Source organism: Anomaloglossus baeobatrachus, chromosome 9, assembly GCF_048569485.1.
Source record: "Anomaloglossus baeobatrachus isolate aAnoBae1 chromosome 9, aAnoBae1.hap1, whole genome shotgun sequence".
NCBI lineage: Eukaryota > Metazoa > Chordata > Amphibia > Anura > Aromobatidae > Anomaloglossus > Anomaloglossus baeobatrachus.
Genome location: NC_134361.1, coordinates 17,335,143 through 17,356,718, shown reverse-complemented (window position 1 = coordinate 17,356,718; position 21,576 = coordinate 17,335,143). Strand labels below are relative to the sequence as shown.

General features: G+C 51.7%; 2 protein-coding genes across 2 annotated transcripts; one reads left to right on the top strand and one right to left on the bottom strand.

Annotated features, from left to right (window-relative positions):
• The first annotated feature begins 1,557 nt into the window (after positions 1–1,557).
• POLR1G (RNA polymerase I subunit G) lies at positions 1,558–6,319 on the top strand. The gene is made up of 3 exons (XM_075323113.1): positions 1,558–1,647; positions 1,826–1,946; positions 5,695–6,319. The coding sequence occupies exons 1-3, from the start codon at positions 1,641–1,643 to the stop codon at positions 6,095–6,097; spliced, it is 531 nt and encodes a 176-aa protein (XP_075179228.1). The 5' UTR covers positions 1,558–1,640; the 3' UTR covers positions 6,098–6,319.
• LOC142250849 (uncharacterized) lies at positions 6,274–15,981 on the bottom strand. The gene is made up of 4 exons (XM_075323112.1): positions 15,876–15,981; positions 11,173–11,301; positions 7,982–8,121; positions 6,274–6,989 (listed from the first exon to the last, which is right to left on the bottom strand). The coding sequence occupies exons 2-4, from the start codon at positions 11,297–11,299 to the stop codon at positions 6,426–6,428; spliced, it is 831 nt and encodes a 276-aa protein (XP_075179227.1). The 5' UTR covers positions 11,300–11,301; positions 15,876–15,981; the 3' UTR covers positions 6,274–6,425.
• Between the last annotated feature and the right edge of the window lie 5,595 nt (positions 15,982–21,576).

Below are 21,576 nucleotides of genomic sequence, written 5' to 3'. Positions count from 1 at the left end.
TCCTCCTGTGTCCAGTAGATGGCGCTGTTGTGTATATTATACCGATCATTACACTGTACTTCCTCCTGTATCCAGCAGATAGCGCTGTTGTATATATTATACCGATCATTACACTGTACTTCCTCCTGTGTCCAGTAGATGGCGCTGTTGTGTATATTATACCGATCATTACACTGTGCTTCCTCCTGTGTCCAGCAGATGGCGCTGTTGTGTATATTATACCGATCATTACACTGTACTTCCTCCTGTATCCAGCAGATGGCGCTGTTGTGTATATTATACCGATCATTACACTGTGTTACCTCCTGTGTCCAGCAGATGGCGCTGTTGTGTATATTATACCGATCATTACACTGTGTTACCTCCTGTGTCCAGCAGATGGCGCTGTTGTGTGTTTTATACCGATCATTACACTGTGCTTCCTCCTGCGTACAGCAGGTGGCGCTGTTGTGTATATTATACCGATCATTACACTGTACTTCCTCCGGTGTCCAGCAGATAGCGCTGTTGTGTATATTATACCGAACATTACACTGTGCTTCCTCCTGTGTCCAGCAGATGGCGCTGTTGTGGGTATTATACCGATAATTACACTGTACTTCCTCCTGTGTCCAGCAGATGGCGCTGTTGTGTATATTATACCGATCATTACACTGTGCTTCCTCCTGTGTCCAGCAGATGGCGCTGTTGTGTATATTATACCGAACATTACACTGTGCTTCCTCCTGTGTCCAGCAGATAGCGCTGTTGTGTATATTATACCGATCATTACACTGTACTTCCTCCTGTGTCCAGCAGATGGCGCTGTTGTATTATACCAATCATTACACTGTGCTTCCACCTGTGTCCAGCAGATAGCGCTGTTGTGTATATTATACCGAACATTACACTGTGCTTCCTCCTGTGTCCAGCAGATGGCGCTGTTGTGTATATTATACCGAACATTACACTGTGCTTCCTCCTGTGTCCAGCAGATGGCGCTGTTGTGTATATTATACCGATAATTACACTGTACTTCCTCCTGTGTCCAGCAGATGGCGCTGTTGTGTATATTATACCAATAATTACACTGTGCTTCCTCCTGTGTCCAGCAGATGGCGCTGTTGTGTATTATACTGATCATTACACTGTACTTCCTCCTGTGTCCAGCAGATGGCGCTGTTGTGTATATTATACCAATAATTACACTGTACTTCCTCCTGTGTCCAGCAGATGTCGCTGTTGTGTATTATACTGATCATTACACTGTGCTTCCACCTGTGTCCAGCAGACGGCGCTGTTGTGTATTATACCGATCATTACACTGTGCTTTCTCCTGTGTCCAGCAGATGGCGCTGTTGTATTATACCAATCATTACACTGTGCTTCCTTCTGTGTCCAGCAGGTGGCGCTGTTGTATTATACCAATCATTACACTGTGCTTCCTTCTGTGTCCAGCAGATGGCGCTGTTGTATTATACCGATCATTACACTGTGCTTCCTCCTGTGTCCAGCAGGTGGCGCTGTTGTATTATACCAATCATTACACTGTGCTTCCTTCTGTGTCCAGCAGGTGGCGCTGTTGCCTGCATTATACCGATCATTACACTGTTTCTCCTGTGTCGTTCGGATATGACGTCAGCTACCATAGACGTGCTGTGATGGCGGGTAATGGCGGCGCCCGTGCTACATGTGACGGGGAGTCGGGGAGTCGCAGAGTGCAGGCTGCTGCTGCTGATCATGGGGGAGATTGTGACGATGATGATGCGGCCGTTGTGGTGTTTTGTGCTGATGTTGGGGGTAGTAGTTCGCATGTCATGTGACTGATCAGCTTTGTGTCCCTCAGGTGGCAGCTTCCAGTGTCCGCAGGATTTTGTCCCGGTGGCGGAAAGTGACGGATCAGTGACCTCTGACCCGGACACAGAAGTTTGGCTAATTAAAGCTCCCGCAGACTTTTCCCCGCAGAGGTGAGAGCAACACAGTGCCTGAGGGGGGAGGTGTCTGCAGGAAGTGAGTGCCCCCGGGGGGCGGCTGGGGGCAGGCTGACTCCCTCCTCGGGGGTGGGGGCGGCTGACTCCGGGCTGTTTCCCTTCCCGGGGGTGGGGGCGGGCTGACTCCCTCCTCGGGGGTGGGGGCGGCTGACTCCGGGCTGTTTCCCTTCCCGGGGGTGGGGGCGGGCTGACTCCCTCCTCGGGGGTGGGGGCGGCTGACTCCGGGCTGTTTCCCTTCCCGGGGGTGGGGGCGGGCTGACTCCCTCCTCGGGGGTGGGGGCGGCTGACTCCGGGCTGTTTCCCTTCCCGGGGGTGGGGGCGGGCTGACTCCCTCCTCGGGGGTGGGGGCGGCTGACTCCGGGCTGTTTCCCTTCCCGGGGGTGGGGGCGGGCTGACTCCCTCCTCGGGGGTGGGGGCGGCTGACTCCGGGCTGTTTCCCTCCCCGGGGGTGGGGGCGGGCTGACTCCCTCCTCGGGGGTGGGGGCGGCTGACTCCGGGCTGTTTCCCTCCCCGGGGGTGGGGGCGGGCTGACTCCCTCCTCGGGGGTGGGGGCGGCTGACTCCGGGCTGTTTCCCTCCTCGGGGGTGGGGGCGGCTGACTCTGGGCTGTTTCCCTCCTCGGGGGTGGGGGCGGGCTGTTTCCCTCCTCGGGGGTGGGGGCGGGCTGACTCCAGGCTGTTTCCCTCCTCGGGGGTGGGGGCGGGCTGACTCCGGGCTGTTTCCCTCCTCGGGGGTGGGGGCGGGCTGACTCCGGGCTGTTTCCCTCCTCGGGGGTGGGGGCGGGCTGACTCCGGGCTGTTTCCCTCCTCGGGGGTGGGGGCGGGCTGACTCCGGGCTGTTTCCCTCCTCGGGGGTGGGGGCGGGCTGACTTCGGGCTGTTTCCCTCCTCGGGGGTGGGGGCGGGCTGACTCCGGGCAGTTTCCCTCCTCGGGGGTGGGGGCGGGCTGACTCCGGGCTGAATTCGCCCCTCCCTCCTCGGGGGGCTGAATTCCCTTTGTAGGAAAGCTTTGAATTTGTGCTTTATTTGTTCAGTAAATGCTGAAGTTCTACAATGTTCTACAGAGCTGCACTCACTATTCTGCTGGTGGAGTCACTGTGTACATATATTACATTACTGATCCTGAGCTACCTCCTGTATTATACTTCAGAGCTGCACTCACTATTCTGCTGGTGGAGTCACTGTGTACATATATTACATTACTGATCCTGAGTTACCTCCTGTATAATACTCTAGAGCTGCACTCACTATTCTGCTGGTGCACTCACTGTGTACATACATTACTGATCCTGAGTTACCTCCTGTATTATACCCCAGAGCTGCACTCACTATTCTGCTGGTGCAGTCACTGTGTATATACATTACATTACTGATCCTGAGTTACCTCCAGTATTATACTCCAGAGCTGCACTCACTATTCTGCACTGTGTACATACATTACTGATCCTGAGTTACCTCCTGTATTATACTCCAGAGCTGCACTCACTATTCTGCACTGTGTACATACATTACTGATCCTGAGTTACCTCCTGTATTATACCCCAGAGCTGCACTCACTATTCTGCTGGTGCAGTCACTGTGTACATACATTACATTACTGATCCTGAGTTACCTCCTGTATTATACCCCAGAGCTGCACTCACTATTCTGCTGGTGCAGTCACTGTGTACATACATTACATTACTGATCCTGAGTTACCTCCTGTATTATACCCCAGAGCTGCACTCACTATTCTGCTGGTTTTCAGGTTGATCTATGAGTTGGGTCTGATATTTCCAGCTCCTTGTTTTCTTCTCGGGATGGTTCATTCCTTGTTGTCTCTTTGTACGTGGGCCCTGTTTGTTTCTCAGACTCCATTGTGCAGATTATACAGCGTCTCTATGATGCGGTTGCTGACCTTTAGGCCGTGTGCGCACATTGCATTTTTTCCTGCGTTTTGGCTGCTTTTAAAACTGCAGCGTGTCATTGTCAAAATGCATGCGTTGTGCGTCCCCAGCAAAGTCTATGAGAAGTCGGTAAATTCCATGCGCACGTTGCTTTTAAACGCAGCGTTTTGGATGACAAATATTTGACAATCGATTTGTTTAAAAAAGCAGCAGGTCACTTCTTTTATACGTTTTGGTTGCATTTTGCACCCATTGAAATGAATGAGGTGTGTCAAAATGCAACCAAAATGCACTTGCACTGCATTTTTGTTGCGGTCTGCAATTCTTTTTTGACAAACAAAACGCAGGTCTTTCGGTCCCTCTTTCTGTCGATGTCGGTCTCTCCCTCTCTCTTTCATACTCACCGATCACCGGCGCGGCGCTGCACGGCTGTCACACTGTGGCGGGTTCTCCAGCTTTTGAAAATGCCGGCCGCTCATTATTCCATCTCGTATTCGCTGCTTTCCCCACCCACCGGCCCCTATGATTGGTTGCAGTCAGACGCGCCCCCATGCTGAGTGACAGCTGTCTCACTGCAACCAATCACAGCCGCCGGTGGGCGGGTTTATATCGTGCAGTACAATAAATAAATAATTTAACGGTGTGCGGTTCCCCCAATTTTGATACCAGCCAAGGTAAAGTCACACCGCTGAAGGCTGGTATTCTCAGGATGGGGAGGCCCCCAGCCTAAAAATATCAGCCAGCAGCCGCCCGGAAATGCCGCATCCATTAGATGCGACAGTCCCGGGACTCTACCCGGCTCATCCCGAATTGCCCTGGTGTGGCGGCAATCAGGCTAATAAGGAGTTAATGGCAGCAGCCCATAGCTGCCACTAAGTCCTAGGTTGATCATGGCAGGCGTCTGAGACACCCCCAATGATTAACCTGTAAGTGAAAGTAAATAAACACAAACACCGAAAAATCCCCCAAATACCCCTCCAGGTCCGACGTAATCCACACGAGGTCCCACGACGCTTTCAGCTCTGCTACATGAAGCTGACAGAAGCGGCCACAGACCACGACCGCTCTCTATCAGCTCCACGCAGCAATTGAAGTGAGTCGCGCTGTCAGCGATGACATCACTCAGGTTACCCACGGCCACCGCTGGATCCTCCAACTGTGACAGCAAGTCGCCCGAGTGACTGAAGTGAGCCGCGAGATCAGCGGTGTCCTCACTCAGGTGATTTGTGGTCTTGGGTGAATGACTGCAGCTGGCCGCAGGTAACCTGATTGACGGCACTGCTGACAGCGCGGCTCACTTCAGTCATTCAGGGGACTTGTGGTCACTGGTGAGTCCTTCACCGGCGCCCGCAAATCGGGCCGCGGCACACAGACAGAGCCGCGCGATGACAATGGAGTCGGGTGAAGTTCATCCGAGTTCATCCTGATCGCCCGCCTCTGTCTCGCAGCCAGCCATGCTCTATGGGGATGTAGCAGAGCCGAGTGGGACCGCACTGCCAAAAATGCATCCAAAATGCATGTGTTTTTGATGCATTTTTTTGTGAAGCGCAGTGTTTCCAGCGTCCAGTCTGCCAGAGGGTGCGCTTTTTTCTGCGCTTGTCAGAACGCAGCGTGCGCACATTCCCTTATATTCACTGATCTGATCAATATCGAATAAAAACATTTGTGTTTCAAAAAAGAAAAGACAAATCCAGGACACGATCAGAAGCATCTCGGTGTAACTCCCCCGGTGCCCATCGGGTGGCGCTGTATTAGATATTGGCGGAGGGGCGCGTGCAGTGATGGGCGGGGATGTGAAGGGTTACTGTAGGGGGTAACGTCATCTCTCTTCTTGTTTTTAGCTTTAACTCTCATCGTTTCCCGTTATCTGGCTACAAGATGCAGAGGAGCAAAGTTGGCGGCGTGAAGAAGTATTACCACCTGGTGTCCTCGCCGGGCGCTGCGCCGCCCCTCTGCACCTTCCTGCAGCCTCCAGGGCTCCCGGAGGACAAACTGGTGGCAGCTTCTCCATTACAAGGCGTCATCACTGTGTCCGAGGCCCACGGAGACCACACGGCCCTCCACAGTGTCCCTGATCGGCCGCCATTGTCCCTCCCTCAGGGGCTGAAACAGCGTTTTCGTCCATTCGGTGCCACTGTCCCTAACGTTAGTGCGGTGAATAGAGACGACTCGCAGTTATCAGGAAGCTCGAAGAAAAAGAAAAGAGCGAAGAAACGGAAGCAGGAGGAGATGCTGGACGCCTGAATTCTGGACTTGGATTTTGGGATTTTTTGTGTGGGATTGCTCCGAATAAAAAAAAAAAAATGAACAAAATCCTATGTACGGTGCAGCTGTGTTACCATCAGTGGCCACTAGGTGTCGACAGTGTCCTAAGGGTTCTGGAGGGGTCACATGGGGGCAAAGAACCAATCAGACAAGGGTTTGATAAATTCACGTCATGTTGAGACAAAGCAGATACAGATTGTAACCAGCACATCATCGCGTCCCACAAAGACGCCCCAATAAAATAAGGTGTATATGCTATAAAAATGGAAATGTACAAAGGTAAGAGGGGAGGGTGGGTCCACTCGGGTCATACTGCTCCCCCCGTGTCACAGGCAGATGGCGCTGCCTCCGATGATGTCACAGCTTTCTCAGGTGATGTCACTTCCTCTTCATCCTCTGTCACTTCTGAGACAGAGTCGTCGTCTTCGGTCGCAGTGGAAGCCTCGGTCGTGCTCATCGCTTCCTCGGTCGTGGCTGAGTCGGGTGCAGCGGGTGGGATTTTTCTGTACCCTCCACTTTTTTCCATCGCCCTCCGAAGTCGCTCCCACCCCCCTTCCTCCCCCTGCAGCGCTCTCTCATAGAGTCTAGTATGAGCCTTCAGTTCTCGAATACATCTCTGAGTCTCTCGTGTCCGGCGCAACAAATCCAGCGAGCGCAGGGAGACCTCCAGGAGCTGCGGTGCCTCCTGCTTGCACACTTTGGCGTCAGGAGGAGCGGAAGCTGTGTCCTTGGGGAGGTCGGAGTCCAAACTTGGAGGAGGAGCTATACGTGGCGCAATCCTAGGATAGGAGCGTAGGATGGGAAGGTAGGACGAAGGGGCAGCTCTCTTACGATGGCGTCGGAGAGGAGGCTGGACCAGGACAAGGTGAGACTAGAAGGAGAAACAGAGAAAAGTTACCAGACTGAAGAACAGATTCACCACTAGGGCGGCAGCAGTGAGCCAACTAAATCAACATTTCTCACTGTCACATGGGCGGAGAATGGGGTCCGACTACCAGGAGACAAGAAACTTTGTCAGAACCGAGTAGTCAGAAGTATGCATGCAAGCACCAGAGGATGAATGAAGACCCCCTATAGCATGAAGGGTAGTGACTGCGGGGGTATGGAGGCGTCACCACTCGGGTCCCGGCAGGACTTCAGTATAGTATAGGGCCAGTGCAGTAAGGTACCAGAAGCTACTGTGTGGTTTTGGATAAATCACCCAACAGACACGTGCAGCGCCCCAAAGACCTCGCACACGTGTACGAGCTCTGTCCGGGTCTGGTGCACTGACCGAATCTGGACATGAAGTTCTTTGTGTTCTCCAGGATTAGAAGGAAGGATCGTTCTCCAGCCTTAATAGCACTGTGCCCCAGAGAACCCTCCCTTTCATCCTGGAGAACTCCCTTTTCAAGAGTAAACTTTTTATTAATTATCAACCAGCCAATATAAAGTTATGAATGATTGTAATATACTCAATCATCTTTCTTTGCTTCGTTCTCTCACCAGCACCGTGCTAAAGGTGCTCTTATAACCTTTTAGTCCAAGCTCCTTTAGATGCTGCTTTGAACTGCTGCTGCAGCTTGAATTGTTGGTCGCTCTCAGACAGCGGATGGTTGACTACTGATTCTTGCTGGAGCAAAAGTTGAAAGCAGCTTCTAAAGAAGCTTGGAATATCAGGTTATAACAGCAGTTTCTGTTTTGTGCTGGGGAAGCAAAGTAAGATGGAGTCTGTTACAAAGATTGGTATCTTTACACAGACTGATCGATGATTAATAAAAAGCTCAGTTAATTGTAGAATATGTTTTATTGGACAATTTTTATTTTTTCCACTAGACATTTGCAGACTTCACGTGATACCGCTGCTGCCGATCTTTTCCTCACCTGTTTGAGGATGATATTCTGCAGGATGTAGATAGGAGCATACGCTGACTTTGCTTGCGGCGTGTCCGGGGTAGCGGCCGTCACGCTGGTGGTTGTTGATAGCGGCGTATCTTCTGAGCTGAGGCTTTCCGAGCTGCTGTCTGTGAAGAGAAAGTCAGTCAGTCCCTGGTGAGGCAGCGGAAAGGCCCCGTCCCCTGACAACGCGGTAAGGAGGGTAATACTGCAGAGGCGGGATCAGGATGGTGGCTCATGGTGTGGGCGGAGCTATGTCTCCACCCCTGGGTGGGTTCATTGGTTAATTGACAGTGGGCGCTCGGGACGACCCTCCTGTGAGAGCAGAGATTTCGTATAGGGGTCATGCCATTGGCAGAAAAAAAACATTGGCTGGATTTATCAGAATGGTTATTCTTACCCCCGGCAACCAGTCACTGCGCAGCTTTCAATTTACTAAAGTAGTTAAAGAAATTAAAGCTGCACTCTGGTTGCCATGGGTAACAAAGACGGGTTATAGGAAATGAGGCTCGGGTGCTCAGTACTCGTAACTAGTGATGAGCGGGCACTACCATGCTCGGGTGCTCGATACTCGTAACTAGTGATGAGCGGGCACTACCATGCTCGATACTCGTAACTAGTGATGAGCGGGCACTACCATGCTCGGGTGCTCGGTACTCGTTACTAGTGATGAGCGGGCACTACCATGTTCGGGTGCTCAGTACTGGTAACTAGTGATGAGCGGGCACTACCATGCTCGGGTGCTCGGTACTCGTTACTAGTGATGAGCGGGCACTACCATGTTCGGGTGCTCAGTACTCGTAACTAGTGATGAGGGGGCACTACCATGCTCGGGTGCTCGATACTAGTAACTAGTGATGAGCGGGCACTACCATGCTCGATACTCGTAACTAGTGATGAGCGGGCACTACCATGCTCGGGTGCTCGATACTAGTAACTAGTGATGAGCGGGCACTACCATGCTCAGGTGCTCGGTACTGGTGACTAGTGATGAGCGGGCACTACCATGCTTGGGTGCTCGGTACTGGTAACTAGTGATGAGCGGGCACTACCATGCTCGGGTGCTCGATACTCGTAACTAGTGATGAGCGGGCACTACCATGCTCGGGTGCTCGATACTCGTAACTAGTGATGAGCGGGCACTACCATGCTCGGGTGCTCGGTACTCGTAGCTAGTGATGAGCGAGCACTACCATGTTCGGGTGCTCAGTACTCGTAACTAGTGATGAGCGGGCACTACCATGCTCGAGTGCTCTGTACTCGTAACTAGTGATGAGCGGGCTCTACCATGCTCGGGTGCTCAGTACTGGTAACTAGTGATGAGCGGGCACTACCATGCTCGGGTGCTCTGTACTGGTAACTAGTGATGAGTGGGCACTACCATGCTCAGGTGCTCAGTACTGGTAACTAGTGATGAGCGGGCACTACCATGCTCGGGTGCTCAGTACTCGTAACTAGTGCTGAGCGGGCACTACCATGCTCCGGTGCTCAGTACTCGTAACTAGCGATGAGCGGGCACTACCATGCTCGGATGCTCGGTACTCGTAACTAGTTATGAGCGGGCACTACCGTGCTCTGTACTGGTAACTAGTGATGAGCGGGCACTACCATGCACAGATGCTCTGTACTTTTAACTAGTGATGAGCGGGCACTACCATGCTCGGGTGCTCTGTACTTGTACTTGTCACACGGCCCGCACACGAATGTGATCCATGTGACATCAGTGTGCCACATACCAGAGAAAACGTGTCTTTGAAATAAGAAGATTTTCTATATTCACCTGTATCCAGCGCTGCTTTCTTCGGCTCTGCTGTCTCCTGCATCTGACCCCCGCTTATTATGCTCATGAATATTCACTGCACTGAATAGCTGGAAGCAGGAGCATTGCGGGGACAGGTGAGTATCCAGCAAGCAGTGTGTGTGCAGTGACGTCCAGGAGGTCATCGGAGTTTCCAATGAACTCTGATGAACCCGTGAAGTCACCGTAGTGACACCCGCTATAGCACAGGTGTCGCGGGCGTGTCATCAGAGTTCATTGTGAACTCTGATGTCCTCCTGGACGTCACTTCACACAAACTGCTGATACTCTCCTGTCCCCGGCGATGCTCCTGCTTCCATGTCCGAAATGTAGTGAATATTCATGAGCATAATAAGCAGGGGGTCAGAAGCAGGAGACAGCAGAGCCGAAGAAAGCCGCGCTGGATACAGGTAAATATAGAAAATCTAATTTCAAAGACGTGGGTTTTCTCCAGTACGTGTCACACATAGGCAAACAGATGTCACACGCGTGACCATACCCATGCGTGTGGCTTGTACCTGACTAAACACGGACTTCTGAAACTGGCCTAAGGCTGTGTGCACATTAAGGGTGCTTTACACGCTGCGATTGCTAGCAATGTCGTGCGCGATAGTCCCCGCCCCCGTTGTTTGTGCGACATTTGGTGATCGCTGCCATAGTGAACATTATCGCTACGGCAGCGTCACACGCATATACCTTGCCAGCGACGTCGCTGTGACCGGCGAACAATCCCTCCCTCAAGGGGGAGGTGCATTCGGCGTCATAGCGATGTCACTAAGCGGCCGCCCAATAGCAGAGGAGGGACGGAGATGAGCGGCCGGAACCTCCCACCCACCTCCTTCCTTCCTCATTGCCGGTGGAGGCAGGTAAGGAGATGTTCGTCGCTCCCGGGGTGTTGCACGTAGCGATGTGTGCTGCCGCAGGAACGACGAACAACCAGCGCCATGCACCACCAACGATATTATGAAAAGGAGCGACGTGTCAACAATCAACGATTTTTGCCATTTTTGCGATCGTTGCTCCTAGCTGTCACACGCTGCGATGTCGGTAACGGCGCCGGATGTGCGTCACTAACGACGTGACCCCGACGATATATCGTTAGCGATGTCACAGCGTGTAAAGCCCCCTTTAGAGTTGTACTCCGTGACCAATATTGTCATAAAGAGCCTGGCACGGAGCCATTGGGCACAATGCGGTGACGTCTGCAGATGTGGCCGTCATTAGTCTGGGGGCAGATATGAGTTCACCAACAATTGATACTGAGCAGACAATATCAGCCAGAGGGGATGCTGAGGGTTGTAGTACACAGGTGCGCAGGTTTGGGTCACATATACTGTAGATGAATGTGAACAGATCGTGTAGTGGAAAAAATGTCACCTACCGGAGTACCCAGAGTCCTTCTCGGTCTCACTCGATGGCTGCTCCTTTGTGATCGGTGTCTTTTCGGCCTCTGCACTTTTTGCTTCCCCAGGATTGGGAGGTCCGGTGTCTGGCGGAGGAGACTTCATATCTGGAGATGGGGAACGGAGAAGAGACCGTCAGTGCAGAAGAAATCAGCCCCCGAAATGTGACCGACCGAGCGCCGACTATCACCAAGGTGCCATGAGATGGGTGACACGGGGGTCCGGATTCTTAAACCCAGTACCCTGGCCTCATCCTCTCCTATCAGCAGGAGCCCACCGACCGTCTCCAGAGTCTGACTGTAATAATGCATCTCTCCTGAGGGGGCGCTGGAGGGAAACTGAACACATCCAAGATGCCTCCGATAAAGGCCGATCACTGGTGTGCTTATATCATACAGCGTATAGTGCGGTATGTAGTGCCACGCCTCCCTGTGTATAGAGCGGTATGTAGCGGCAGTGTTCTCGTGTATTGAGCGGTATGTAGTGGCGGTGTTCTTATGTATAAGGCGGTATATAGCGCCACAGCTCTCATGTATAGTGCAGTATGTAGCAGCGGTGCTCTTGTGTATTGAGCAGTATGTAGCGGCAGTGTTTTTGTGTATTGAGCGGTATATAACACCACAGCTCTTGTATATAAAGCGGTATGTAGCGTCAGTGTTCTCATGTGTGGTGCGGTATATAGCACCAGATCTCTCATGTGTAGTGCAATATTGCATTATGTGGTGGCGGTGCTCTCGTGTATAGTGCGTTATATATTGGCGGTGTTCTTATGTAAAGAGCGGTATGTAGCGGCAGTGTTCTTGTGTGTGGTGCGGTATATAACACCACAGCTCTCGTGTGTAGTGCAATATGTAGCAGCGGTGCTCTCGTGTATAGAGCGGTATGTATTGGCGGTGTTCTTGTGTATAGAGCGGTATGTAGCGGCAGTGTTCTTGTGTATAGAGCGGTATGTAGCGGCAGTGTTCTTGTGTATAGAGCGGTATGTAGCGGCAGTGTTGTCGTGTATAGTACAGTATACATCGGTAGTGCTCTAATGTACAGTATGGTATACAGCACAGTGTCCTGGAGTATAGTACAATATGCAGCGCAGTGCTCTTCTGCGGTATACATGTTAGCAATGTATGGATTGAGTATCGGGTGTATATTTACCAGTGGACCTGCTTGCTCTGAGTGCCGCTCGCTCTGGCAGTACAGTGAGTACAGTGCAGAGGCTCCGCCCGCATATGTACAGTACACAGAGTACGGCGAACCCTCAGGATGTTGTGACTCACGCTGTACTGTACTCTATGTGCCGGCTCCTCCTGTACTCTCAGCACACGTGGGGAACAGCGTGTTTACGACCGACACTAACCCTGTCCTGCCGCTTCTCATCTCACTGCACGTCTAGAGCCTCTGGCCTGTGTCTGACCACATATCCGCCAGTCCAAGCTCAGACCGGTCCCGAGGGGTACAGGGGAGTCCCCTGGTGGGCTGCTGGGCAGGGGTGGGCTCTCCACACACTATATATGAGCAGTAGTCGGCACAATACACTTGATTCTCTATGTACAGACAGAAGAGTCTAAGCCTTCATGTAACAAACTGCCCAGATTATTACTATATAGAAGCAGAGGAAAAAGTGAGAGGGGCAGGCAAGATTGCAAAGAGTTGAACGTGGACCCTCAGGGCCAATGTCACTGGTCACCCTTCATACCCCAGTCCAACACTGAGTCTCTCGGACCTGACGCCCGCGTCTCTCGGACCTGCCGCCCGCGTCTCTCGGACCTGCCGCCCGCGTCTCTCGGACCTGACGCCCGCTTCTCTCGGACCTGACGCCCGCTTCTCTCGGACCTGCCGCCCGCGTCTCTCGGACCTGACGCCCGCGTCTCTCGGACCTGACGCCCGCTTCTCTCGGACCTGCCGCCCGCGTCTCTCGGACCTGACGCCCGCGTCTCTCGGACCTGACGCCCGCTTCTCTCGGACCTGCCGCCCGCCTCTCTCGGACCTTCTGCCCTTGTCTTTCAGACCTGCTGACCACTTCTCTAGAATCTGCCACCCACATCTCTGGGACCTGCTTCCCTGGTCTTTCCGACCTGTTTCCCTCCTGTCTCGGACCTGTTGCCCTCCTGTCTCAGACCTGCCGCCCGCCTGTCTCGGACTCATTGCCCTCCTGTCTCAGACCCGCCGCCCGCCTGTCTCGGACCTGCCGCCTGCCTGTCTTGGACTCGCCGCCCTCCGCAGACCTCCTTTCTGTCCCTCTAACTACCTGTCTGTTTGCATGTGTGCCTGACTCTGGTCACCCGTCCTGTGCACCTAGGTGCCTCTTTTGGAGAGAGGATTTTCTGTAATTTATCCATAATAGATCTATCACAGAAGAAGACGGAACAGTCAAATTCTTACGTTATCCTCCACTATAGAACAATACGACCACCACAGAATCTGTCTCATCTCTTTATCTGTCGCGCCTTCCCCCTGTACAGATGTAGAAGTCGTCTGTTTCCCCCTGTACACATGTAGAAGTCGTCTGTTTCCCCCTGTACACATGTAGAAGTCGTCTGTTTCCCCCTGTACACATGTAGAAGTCGTCTGTTTCCCCCTGTACACATGTAGAAGTCGTCTGTTTCCCCCTGTACACATGTAGAAGTCGTCTGTTTCCCCCTGTACACGTGTAGAAGTCGTCTGTTTCCCCCTGTACACATGTAGAAGTCGTCTGTTTCCCCCTGTACACATGTAGAAGTCGTCTGTTTCCCCCTGTACACGTGTAGAAGTCGTCTGTTTCCCCCTGTATACGTGTAGAAGTCGTCTGTTTCCCCCCTGCACACATGTAGAAGTCGTCTGTTTCCCCCTGTACACATGTAGAAGTCGTCTGTTTCCCCCTGTACACATGTAGAAGTCGTCTGTTTCCCCCTGTACACATGTAGAAGTCGTCTGTTTCCCCCTGTACACATGTAGAAGTCGTCTGTTTCCCCCTGTACACATGTAGAAGTCGTCTGTTTCCCCCTGTACACATGTAGAAGTTGTCTGTTTCCCCCTGTACACATGTAGAAGTCGTCTGTTTCCCCCTGTACACGTGTAAAGTCGTCTGTTTCCCCCTGTACACATGTAGAAGTTGTCTGTTTCCCCCTGTACACATGTAGAAGTTGTCTGTTTCCCCCTGTACACGTGTAGAAGTCGTCTGTTTTCTCCCTGTACACATGTAGAAGTCGTCTGTTTTCCCCCTGTACACATGTAGAAGTCGTCTGTTTCCCCCCTGTACACATGTAGAAGTCGTCTGTTTCCCCCTGTACACATGTAGAAGTTGTCTGTTTCCCCCTGTACACATGTAGAAGTCGTCTGTTTCCCCCTGTACACATGTAGAAGTCGTCTGTTTCCCCCTGTACACATGTAGAAGTCGTCTGTTTCCCCCTGTACACGTGTAGAAGTCGTCTGTTTCCCCCTGTACACGTGTAGAAGTCGTCTGTTTCCCCCTGTACACATGTAGAAGTCGTCTGTTTCCCCCTGTACACGTGTAGAAGTCGTCTGTTTCCCCCTGTACACGTGTAGAAGTCGTCTGTTTCCCCCTGTACACGTGTAGAAGTCGTCTGTTTCCCCCCTGCACACATGTAGAAGTCGTCTGTTTCCCCCTGTACACATGTAGAAGTCGTCTGTTTCCCCCTGTACACATGTAGAAGTCGTCTGTTTCCCCCTGTACACATGTAGAAGTCGTCTGTTTCCCCCTGTACACATGTAGAAGTCGTCTGTTTCCCCCTGTACACATGTAGAAGTTGTCTGTTTCCCCCTGTACACATGTAGAAGTCGTCTGTTTCCCCCTGTACACGTGTAAAGTCGTCTGTTTCCCCCTGTACACATGTAGAAGTTGTCTGTTTCCCCCTGTACACATGTAGAAGTTGTCTGTTTCCCCCTGTACACATGTAGAAGTCGTCTGTTTCCCCCTGTACACATGTAGAAGTCGTCTGTTTCCCCCTGTACACATGTAGAAGTCGTCTGTTTCCCTCTGTACACATGTAGAAGTCGTCTGTTTCCCTCTGTACACATGTAGAAGTCGTCTGTTTCCCTCTGTACACATGTAGAAGTTGTCTGTTTCCCCCTATACACATGTAGAAGTCGTCTGTTTCCCTCTGTACACATGTAGAAGTCGCCTGTTTCCCCCTGTACACATGTAGAAGTCGCCTGTTTCCCCCTGTACACATGTAGAAGTCGCCTGTTTCCCCCTGTACACATGTAGAAGTCGTCTGTTTCCCCCTGTACACATGTAGAAGTCGTCTGTTTCCCCCTGTACACATGTAGAAGTCGTCTGTTTCCCCCTGTACACATGTAGAAGTCGTCTGTTCCCCCCTGTACACATGTAGAAGTCGCCTGTTTCCCCCTGTACACATGTAGAAGTCGTCTGTTTCCCCCTGTACACATGTAGAAGTCGCCTGTTTCCCCCTGTACACATGTAGAAGTCGTCTGTTTCCCCCTGTACACATGTAGAAGTCGTCTGTTTCCCCCTGTACACGTGTAGAAGTCGCCTGTTTCCCCCCTGTACACGTGTAGAAGTCGCCTGTTTCCCCCTGTACACATGTAGAAGTCGCCTGTTTCACCCTGTACACATGTAGAAGTCGTCTGTTTCCCCCTGTACACGTGTAGAAGTCGTCTGTTTCCCCCTGTACACATGTAGAAGTCGTCTGTTTCCCCCTGTACACGTGTAGAAGTCGTGTGTTACCTGTTGCTGTGTCGCCCTCGCTGCGGTTCTGCTGTGGAGTGCTCACTCTGCTCAGTGTTGTGCTTCCTCCTCCCTCCTCCTCACCACTCACACTGGGAGGAGCTGGATATTATAATATCTATCCTTTGGCTGCTCTCTGACTGTATATTATATAATAGCATTCGCCCCATGCTCGGTGTTGGGTGGGCTGTGATGTGATCTGCTGAGGATGGGACTGGAGGGGGGCGGTCAGCGGAGCGACCACAGGGGTGTGAACCCGGCAAGGACAACCTGGATGTATCTCCTATCTACACATCTATTCATTCTCATCGTTCCATCTTGTATCTATTATCTATAGTCTCTTTGCCGTGTTGCCACATCTGCGCCATATTTTTTGTAGGGTCACACGATGCATCTCGTGTCCGATGTACAAACATACACGGTGCGTCCGCACACTGCGACTAATGAATACGTCGGTACTATGAAGGGGTGCGGGCTCTTTTTTTGCTAGCGTACATTAGTTTGGGTGCAGCCCTTCCCGAACCGTGCACCCTCATCCACCCATCTTTCCCAAAATGGTTCCATTACGAGCTAATGCTGGTCCCGATCTTCCCCGTTTTATTTGAGGCTTTTCTGGGCACTTGGAGAGGGGCGACACTAGCACTACATCCATGAGGTCACCGTGTCACGGTTGTGGCTCCTTATTGTACCTTGTGTTTTTTACCTGTATAACAATACTCGGGTTCATATGTTCATTACTCGCCGGGTGCTGACACATAAGGAGTCTATGTACTGTATCTATGTAATTTCCATCTGTCTAGAATGCCAAAAAAGATAACGCAGAACCAGAAACTAGACTTCGGGGGCCAGAATATCCATAATGAATGAGCCAGGTGACATTCTTGATATTTTTTGGAGCTGTCCTAGAATCAGAAGCTTTTGGCAGAAAGTGTCTAAAATAATAAATCTCATAAAGCCCTCAAAATGAAGGCTAACCCCCAATCAGCTCTTATCGATAGATTCGGATGCAATAAACATACAATACAGGGCCATCATAATCCATATCCTTCTAGTTATCAAAGTGGAACTGGACAGTGAATGTCAGGGCTGCAGTGAGCTTTTGTGTTTCTTCCACGGCGGTGTGCATGGCGTGTCAGTCCGGCCATGTCTATCATCCGTCCATCGCCCGCCTCTTCGCCGCGCTCCCCCTCCCTGCATCGTGTCAGTGTATGTGCCGCTGACGTACAGTAGCACTCGGTCGGCCATGTGCTGGGGATTAACCCCTGACTGGGGGGGTAGGATTTAGTGTTGTCAGGGAGGGGACGCGCGCGGGGCGGATGAGCAGGCGCTGTTGTATGGACGGCAGTGATTGTCCTCCATGTGTTGGGGGCTCAGAGGAGGCCGCCCATTGTGGATTATACAGGTGTCTACGGGCGGCCAAGGCTGCGGGTACAGTAGGGCGAGCAGCCAGCGGGGATTTACTGTTCGCCGCTCCTCCTCCCAGATGTTCTGTAAATAGCTGTAAACACTCTTACATAATGTTTGGATTGTACAGTAGGAGCGAGCGGTGGCCACAAGGTACAGAACGCTCCGGCAGACAGCGCCTCCCCCTCGTGTCCCGGGACAGGAGCCAACACGAGGGAACTGACAGTAACAGGAGCGCAGCCAAAAGAACAATGTGTCTGCGGGGAAACAACACAGGGCCCGAGAACCAGGCACACATCCCACAGGCATGGGCGATCCGCCGTACTGCAGTCACACCGGGGCCCTAACACCTGAGGGGCCCAACAACCAGCCACCAAGGCAGCCCACCCTTCATACAAGGTCGTTGCAGACCCAATAACGGGCGATCACCACTGATCAGTCACTATCGATCTCTTTGTTGGATTAAGAATATTAGTAACTGTAGCACCCAATGTCAGGCGGCTGCTGCCAAAGCAAATAATTTCATGGTGTCGCCTGTGTAAGGAGGTGGTCTGTGGCTGTTGCGCTCCTTTTCCTGAAGACACTAATCACGTTGTAATGTCGTGTGAATTGTGTTCTGCAACTTGTTAATAATGTGACCCCTAAAGTGTGATCAGTGGCGTATCTACAGTTTGATGGGGTCTGGTGCCCTCCACGTACACCGACACTCCGGGTACAGGATAATGACACTGACTCTTGGCTCTTACCCACAGCACCCAGGTTTTCCATGATCTGAAATCCCTCTATCAGCACCCAGCTTTCCTATGTTCTGATAGCCATCTTGTCCTCGGCACCCAGCTTTCAAGTGCTCTGCTATACATCTTTCCCTCAGCACCCAGCTTTCCCATATCAGAGTATGGGAAAGCTGAGTGCTGAGAGAAGATGTATAGCAGACCATGGGAAAGCTGGGTGCTGAGGGAAAGAGCCTATTATACTGCACCACATAGTCCTCCATATATTATAATGCACCCCCATAGTCCTCCATGTATAAAGTAGCCCTCATAGCCCTCCAATTATTATAATGAATTTCCCATAGTCCTCCATATATTATAATGCACCCCCATAGTCCTCCATGTATAAAGTAGCCCTCATAGCCCTCCAATTATTATAATGAATTTCCCATAGTCCTTCATGTATTATAATTCACCCCATAGTTCTCCATATATTATAATTCACCCCATAGTTCTCCATATATTATAATTCACCCCATAGTTCTCCATATATTATAATTCACCCCATAGTTCTCCATATATTATAATTCACCCCATAGTACTCCATATAATATACTGCACCACATAGTTCTCTACGTTTTATAATGCACCCCCACAGTCCATGTAGGAGGTAGCCTGCATAGTCCTCTATATATTATAATGTAGCCCCCATAGTCCTATATGTATTATAATGCAGTCCCATAACCCTTCATATTGTATTATGCAGCCCCATACACCTCCATGTATAATGCACCCCTATATTCCATGTATAAGGTGTCCTTCATGTTGTATAATGCAGCCCCATAGACCTCCATGTATAATGAAGCCCCATAGACCTCCATGAATGTATAATGCACCTCCATGTATCATGCAGCCAGTCCCCCAGGCCTACATGTATCATGCAGCCAGCCCCCCCTGGCCTCCATGTATCATGTAGCCAGCCCCCCAGGCCTCCATGTATCATGCAGCCAGTCCCCCAAGGCCTCCATATATCATGCAGCTAGCCCCCCAGGCCTACATGTATCATGCAGCCAGTCCCCCAAGGCCTCCATATATCATGCAGCCAGCCCCCCCAGGCCTCCATGTATCATGTAGCCAGCCCCCCCTGGCCTCCATGTATCATGCAGCTCCCCCAGGCCTCTGGCCACCGTGTACTCACTGATTTAAAAAAATTAAAAAAATAAAAAACAATGAGTACTTACCTCTCTCCTCGTTCCCCCGCTGCTCCGGTCAGCATCCTCCCGTCCTGCGCTCTGTGCTCTCAGCACAGCAGTTGCACAGGAGTGGCGTCACCGCGCAGGCACGGGTGGAGAATGATAAAGCATGGAGCGGAGCGGGCCGCTCGTTGCTGTGTGCGATGATGGGAGCGGCAGCAGCACCGGGTCATATAGCAGCTGCGTGGTGTGCGACAGAACAGCGCAACTCCTCTCACAGAAGGGAGCTGGCTGCTGCTCTGCAGGGCGGCCGCAGGCCCCTAACCTGCTGGGCCCTTTCGCAATGGTGACCTCTATGACCGTGGTAGTTAAGCCCCTGGTAATGCGATGTAATGTAATGTATTCCTGTATAATGTATAGCATTGTTATATGCAGTTGCCAGACTGTAGAGCAAGAAGTAGTTAAGTGATGGGACTGACCCACAATGGGAGGGGTCAACTCATAAGGATAGAGACGGTTCCTGCTAGAAAGTCAGTGAAGACTCAGTGTGTGACAGAAATGGACCCATAGTCTGTAGGTTGTTGAGGCCACATGCAGTGGGTGACTTGGAGAAAGGAGGCCATATACTATATATACTGTGTGTATATATATAGAGATCACCGGTCTTTTAATAGAGTGGCCCCACGTGGAAAGGTTTGGAGATGGGGCTTTAGCAGCAAGCCTCAAAGCTACTGGGTGGAAACGGACTGGTATATGAATGTGGTCAGCTTTCCTGGGCGGAATCTCCCCAAATGTCCGAGAGCGCTCTTCTCCAGCACTACTGGTTCCCCTTATTCCCATCCTCTGCGAGGAGAAAAGACAGGGAAACAGGAGCGTATGGGAGCACAAGACTCTACTCTGGCCATAGTGGCAAAACCCCTGGCCCATTCCTCTATGGTGAGAAAAGACATAGACACTGGAGCATCTTGGAGCATAAGGCTCTACACTGGCCATAGTGGCAGATCCCCCAACCCCCTCCTCTACGAGGAGAAGAGACGTGAATACAAAAGCATCTGAGAGCACAAGGCTCTACTCTGGCCATAGTGAGAGGACCCCTGAGACCCCTCCTCTACGAGGAGAAGAGACGTGAATACAAAAGCATCTGGGAGCACATGGCTCTACTTTGGCCATAGTGAGAGGACCCCTGAGACCCCTCCTCTACGAGGAGAAGAGACGTGAATACAAAAGCATCTGGGAGCACATGGCTCTACTTTGGCCATAGTGAGAGGACCCCTGAGACCCCTCCTCTACGAGGAGAAGAGACGTGAATACAAAAGCATCTGGGAGCACAAGGCTCTACTTTGGCCATAGTGAGAGGACCCCTGAGACCCCTCCTCTACAAGGAGAAGAGACGTGAATACAAAAGCATCTGGGAGCACAAGGCTCTACTTTGGCCATAGTGAGAGGACCCCTGAGACCCCTCCTCTACAAGGAGAAGAGACGTGAATACGGGAGCAACTAGGATCTCAAGGCCCTACTCTGGCAATAGTGGCAAAACATTTTACCCCATACTTTATGAGGAGAAGAGACGTGGATACGGAAGCATCTGGGAGCATAAGGGTCTACTCTGGCCATAAAACCTGTCACCCCCTCCTCTACGAAGAGAACAGATGTGGATACCGAAGCATCTGGGAGCACAAATCTGTTCTCTGGCCATAGTGGCAAAAACCCTGACACCATCCTCTACAAGGAGAAGAAATGTGGATATGGAAGTGTCTAGGAGCACTAGGCTCTACTCTGGCCATAGTGATAGGACCCCTGATCCCCCTCCTACGAGGAGGCTGGATGAAGGTGGTAATGAAGATGAACTGTTAAGTAAAATACTGTTGTTAAAACTGAAGTGGTGGTCTCCTTGTGGGAGCGAGTCGTCATCCGGTCACGGTCAGCTGACGTCAGTGGCAACATATGGCCTGCAAGGGCGATTGGCCCACATGACAAGTCCAGACACCCAGCCAGGGCCATGTTTATCATGTAGCGTGCTGGAGCGCCCGGAGTTAATCCCTCACTACGACGTCTGCCCCGTGGCACCCTACACATGAAAGGGTGAAGACGGACCAGGCGCAGAGACGCATGAGATGCAGAGACGCACGAAGCACAGAGACGCATGAGATGCAGAGACGCACGAAGCACAGAGACGCATGAGATGCAGAGACGCACGAAGCACAGAGACGCATGAGATGCAGAGACGCACGAAGCACAGAGACGCATGAGATGCAGAGACGCACGAAGCACAGAGACGCATGAGATGCAGAGACGCACGAAGCACAGAGACGCATGAGATGCAGAGACGCACGAAGCACAGAGACGCATGAGATGCAGAGACGCATGAGATGCAGAGACGCATGAGATGCAGAG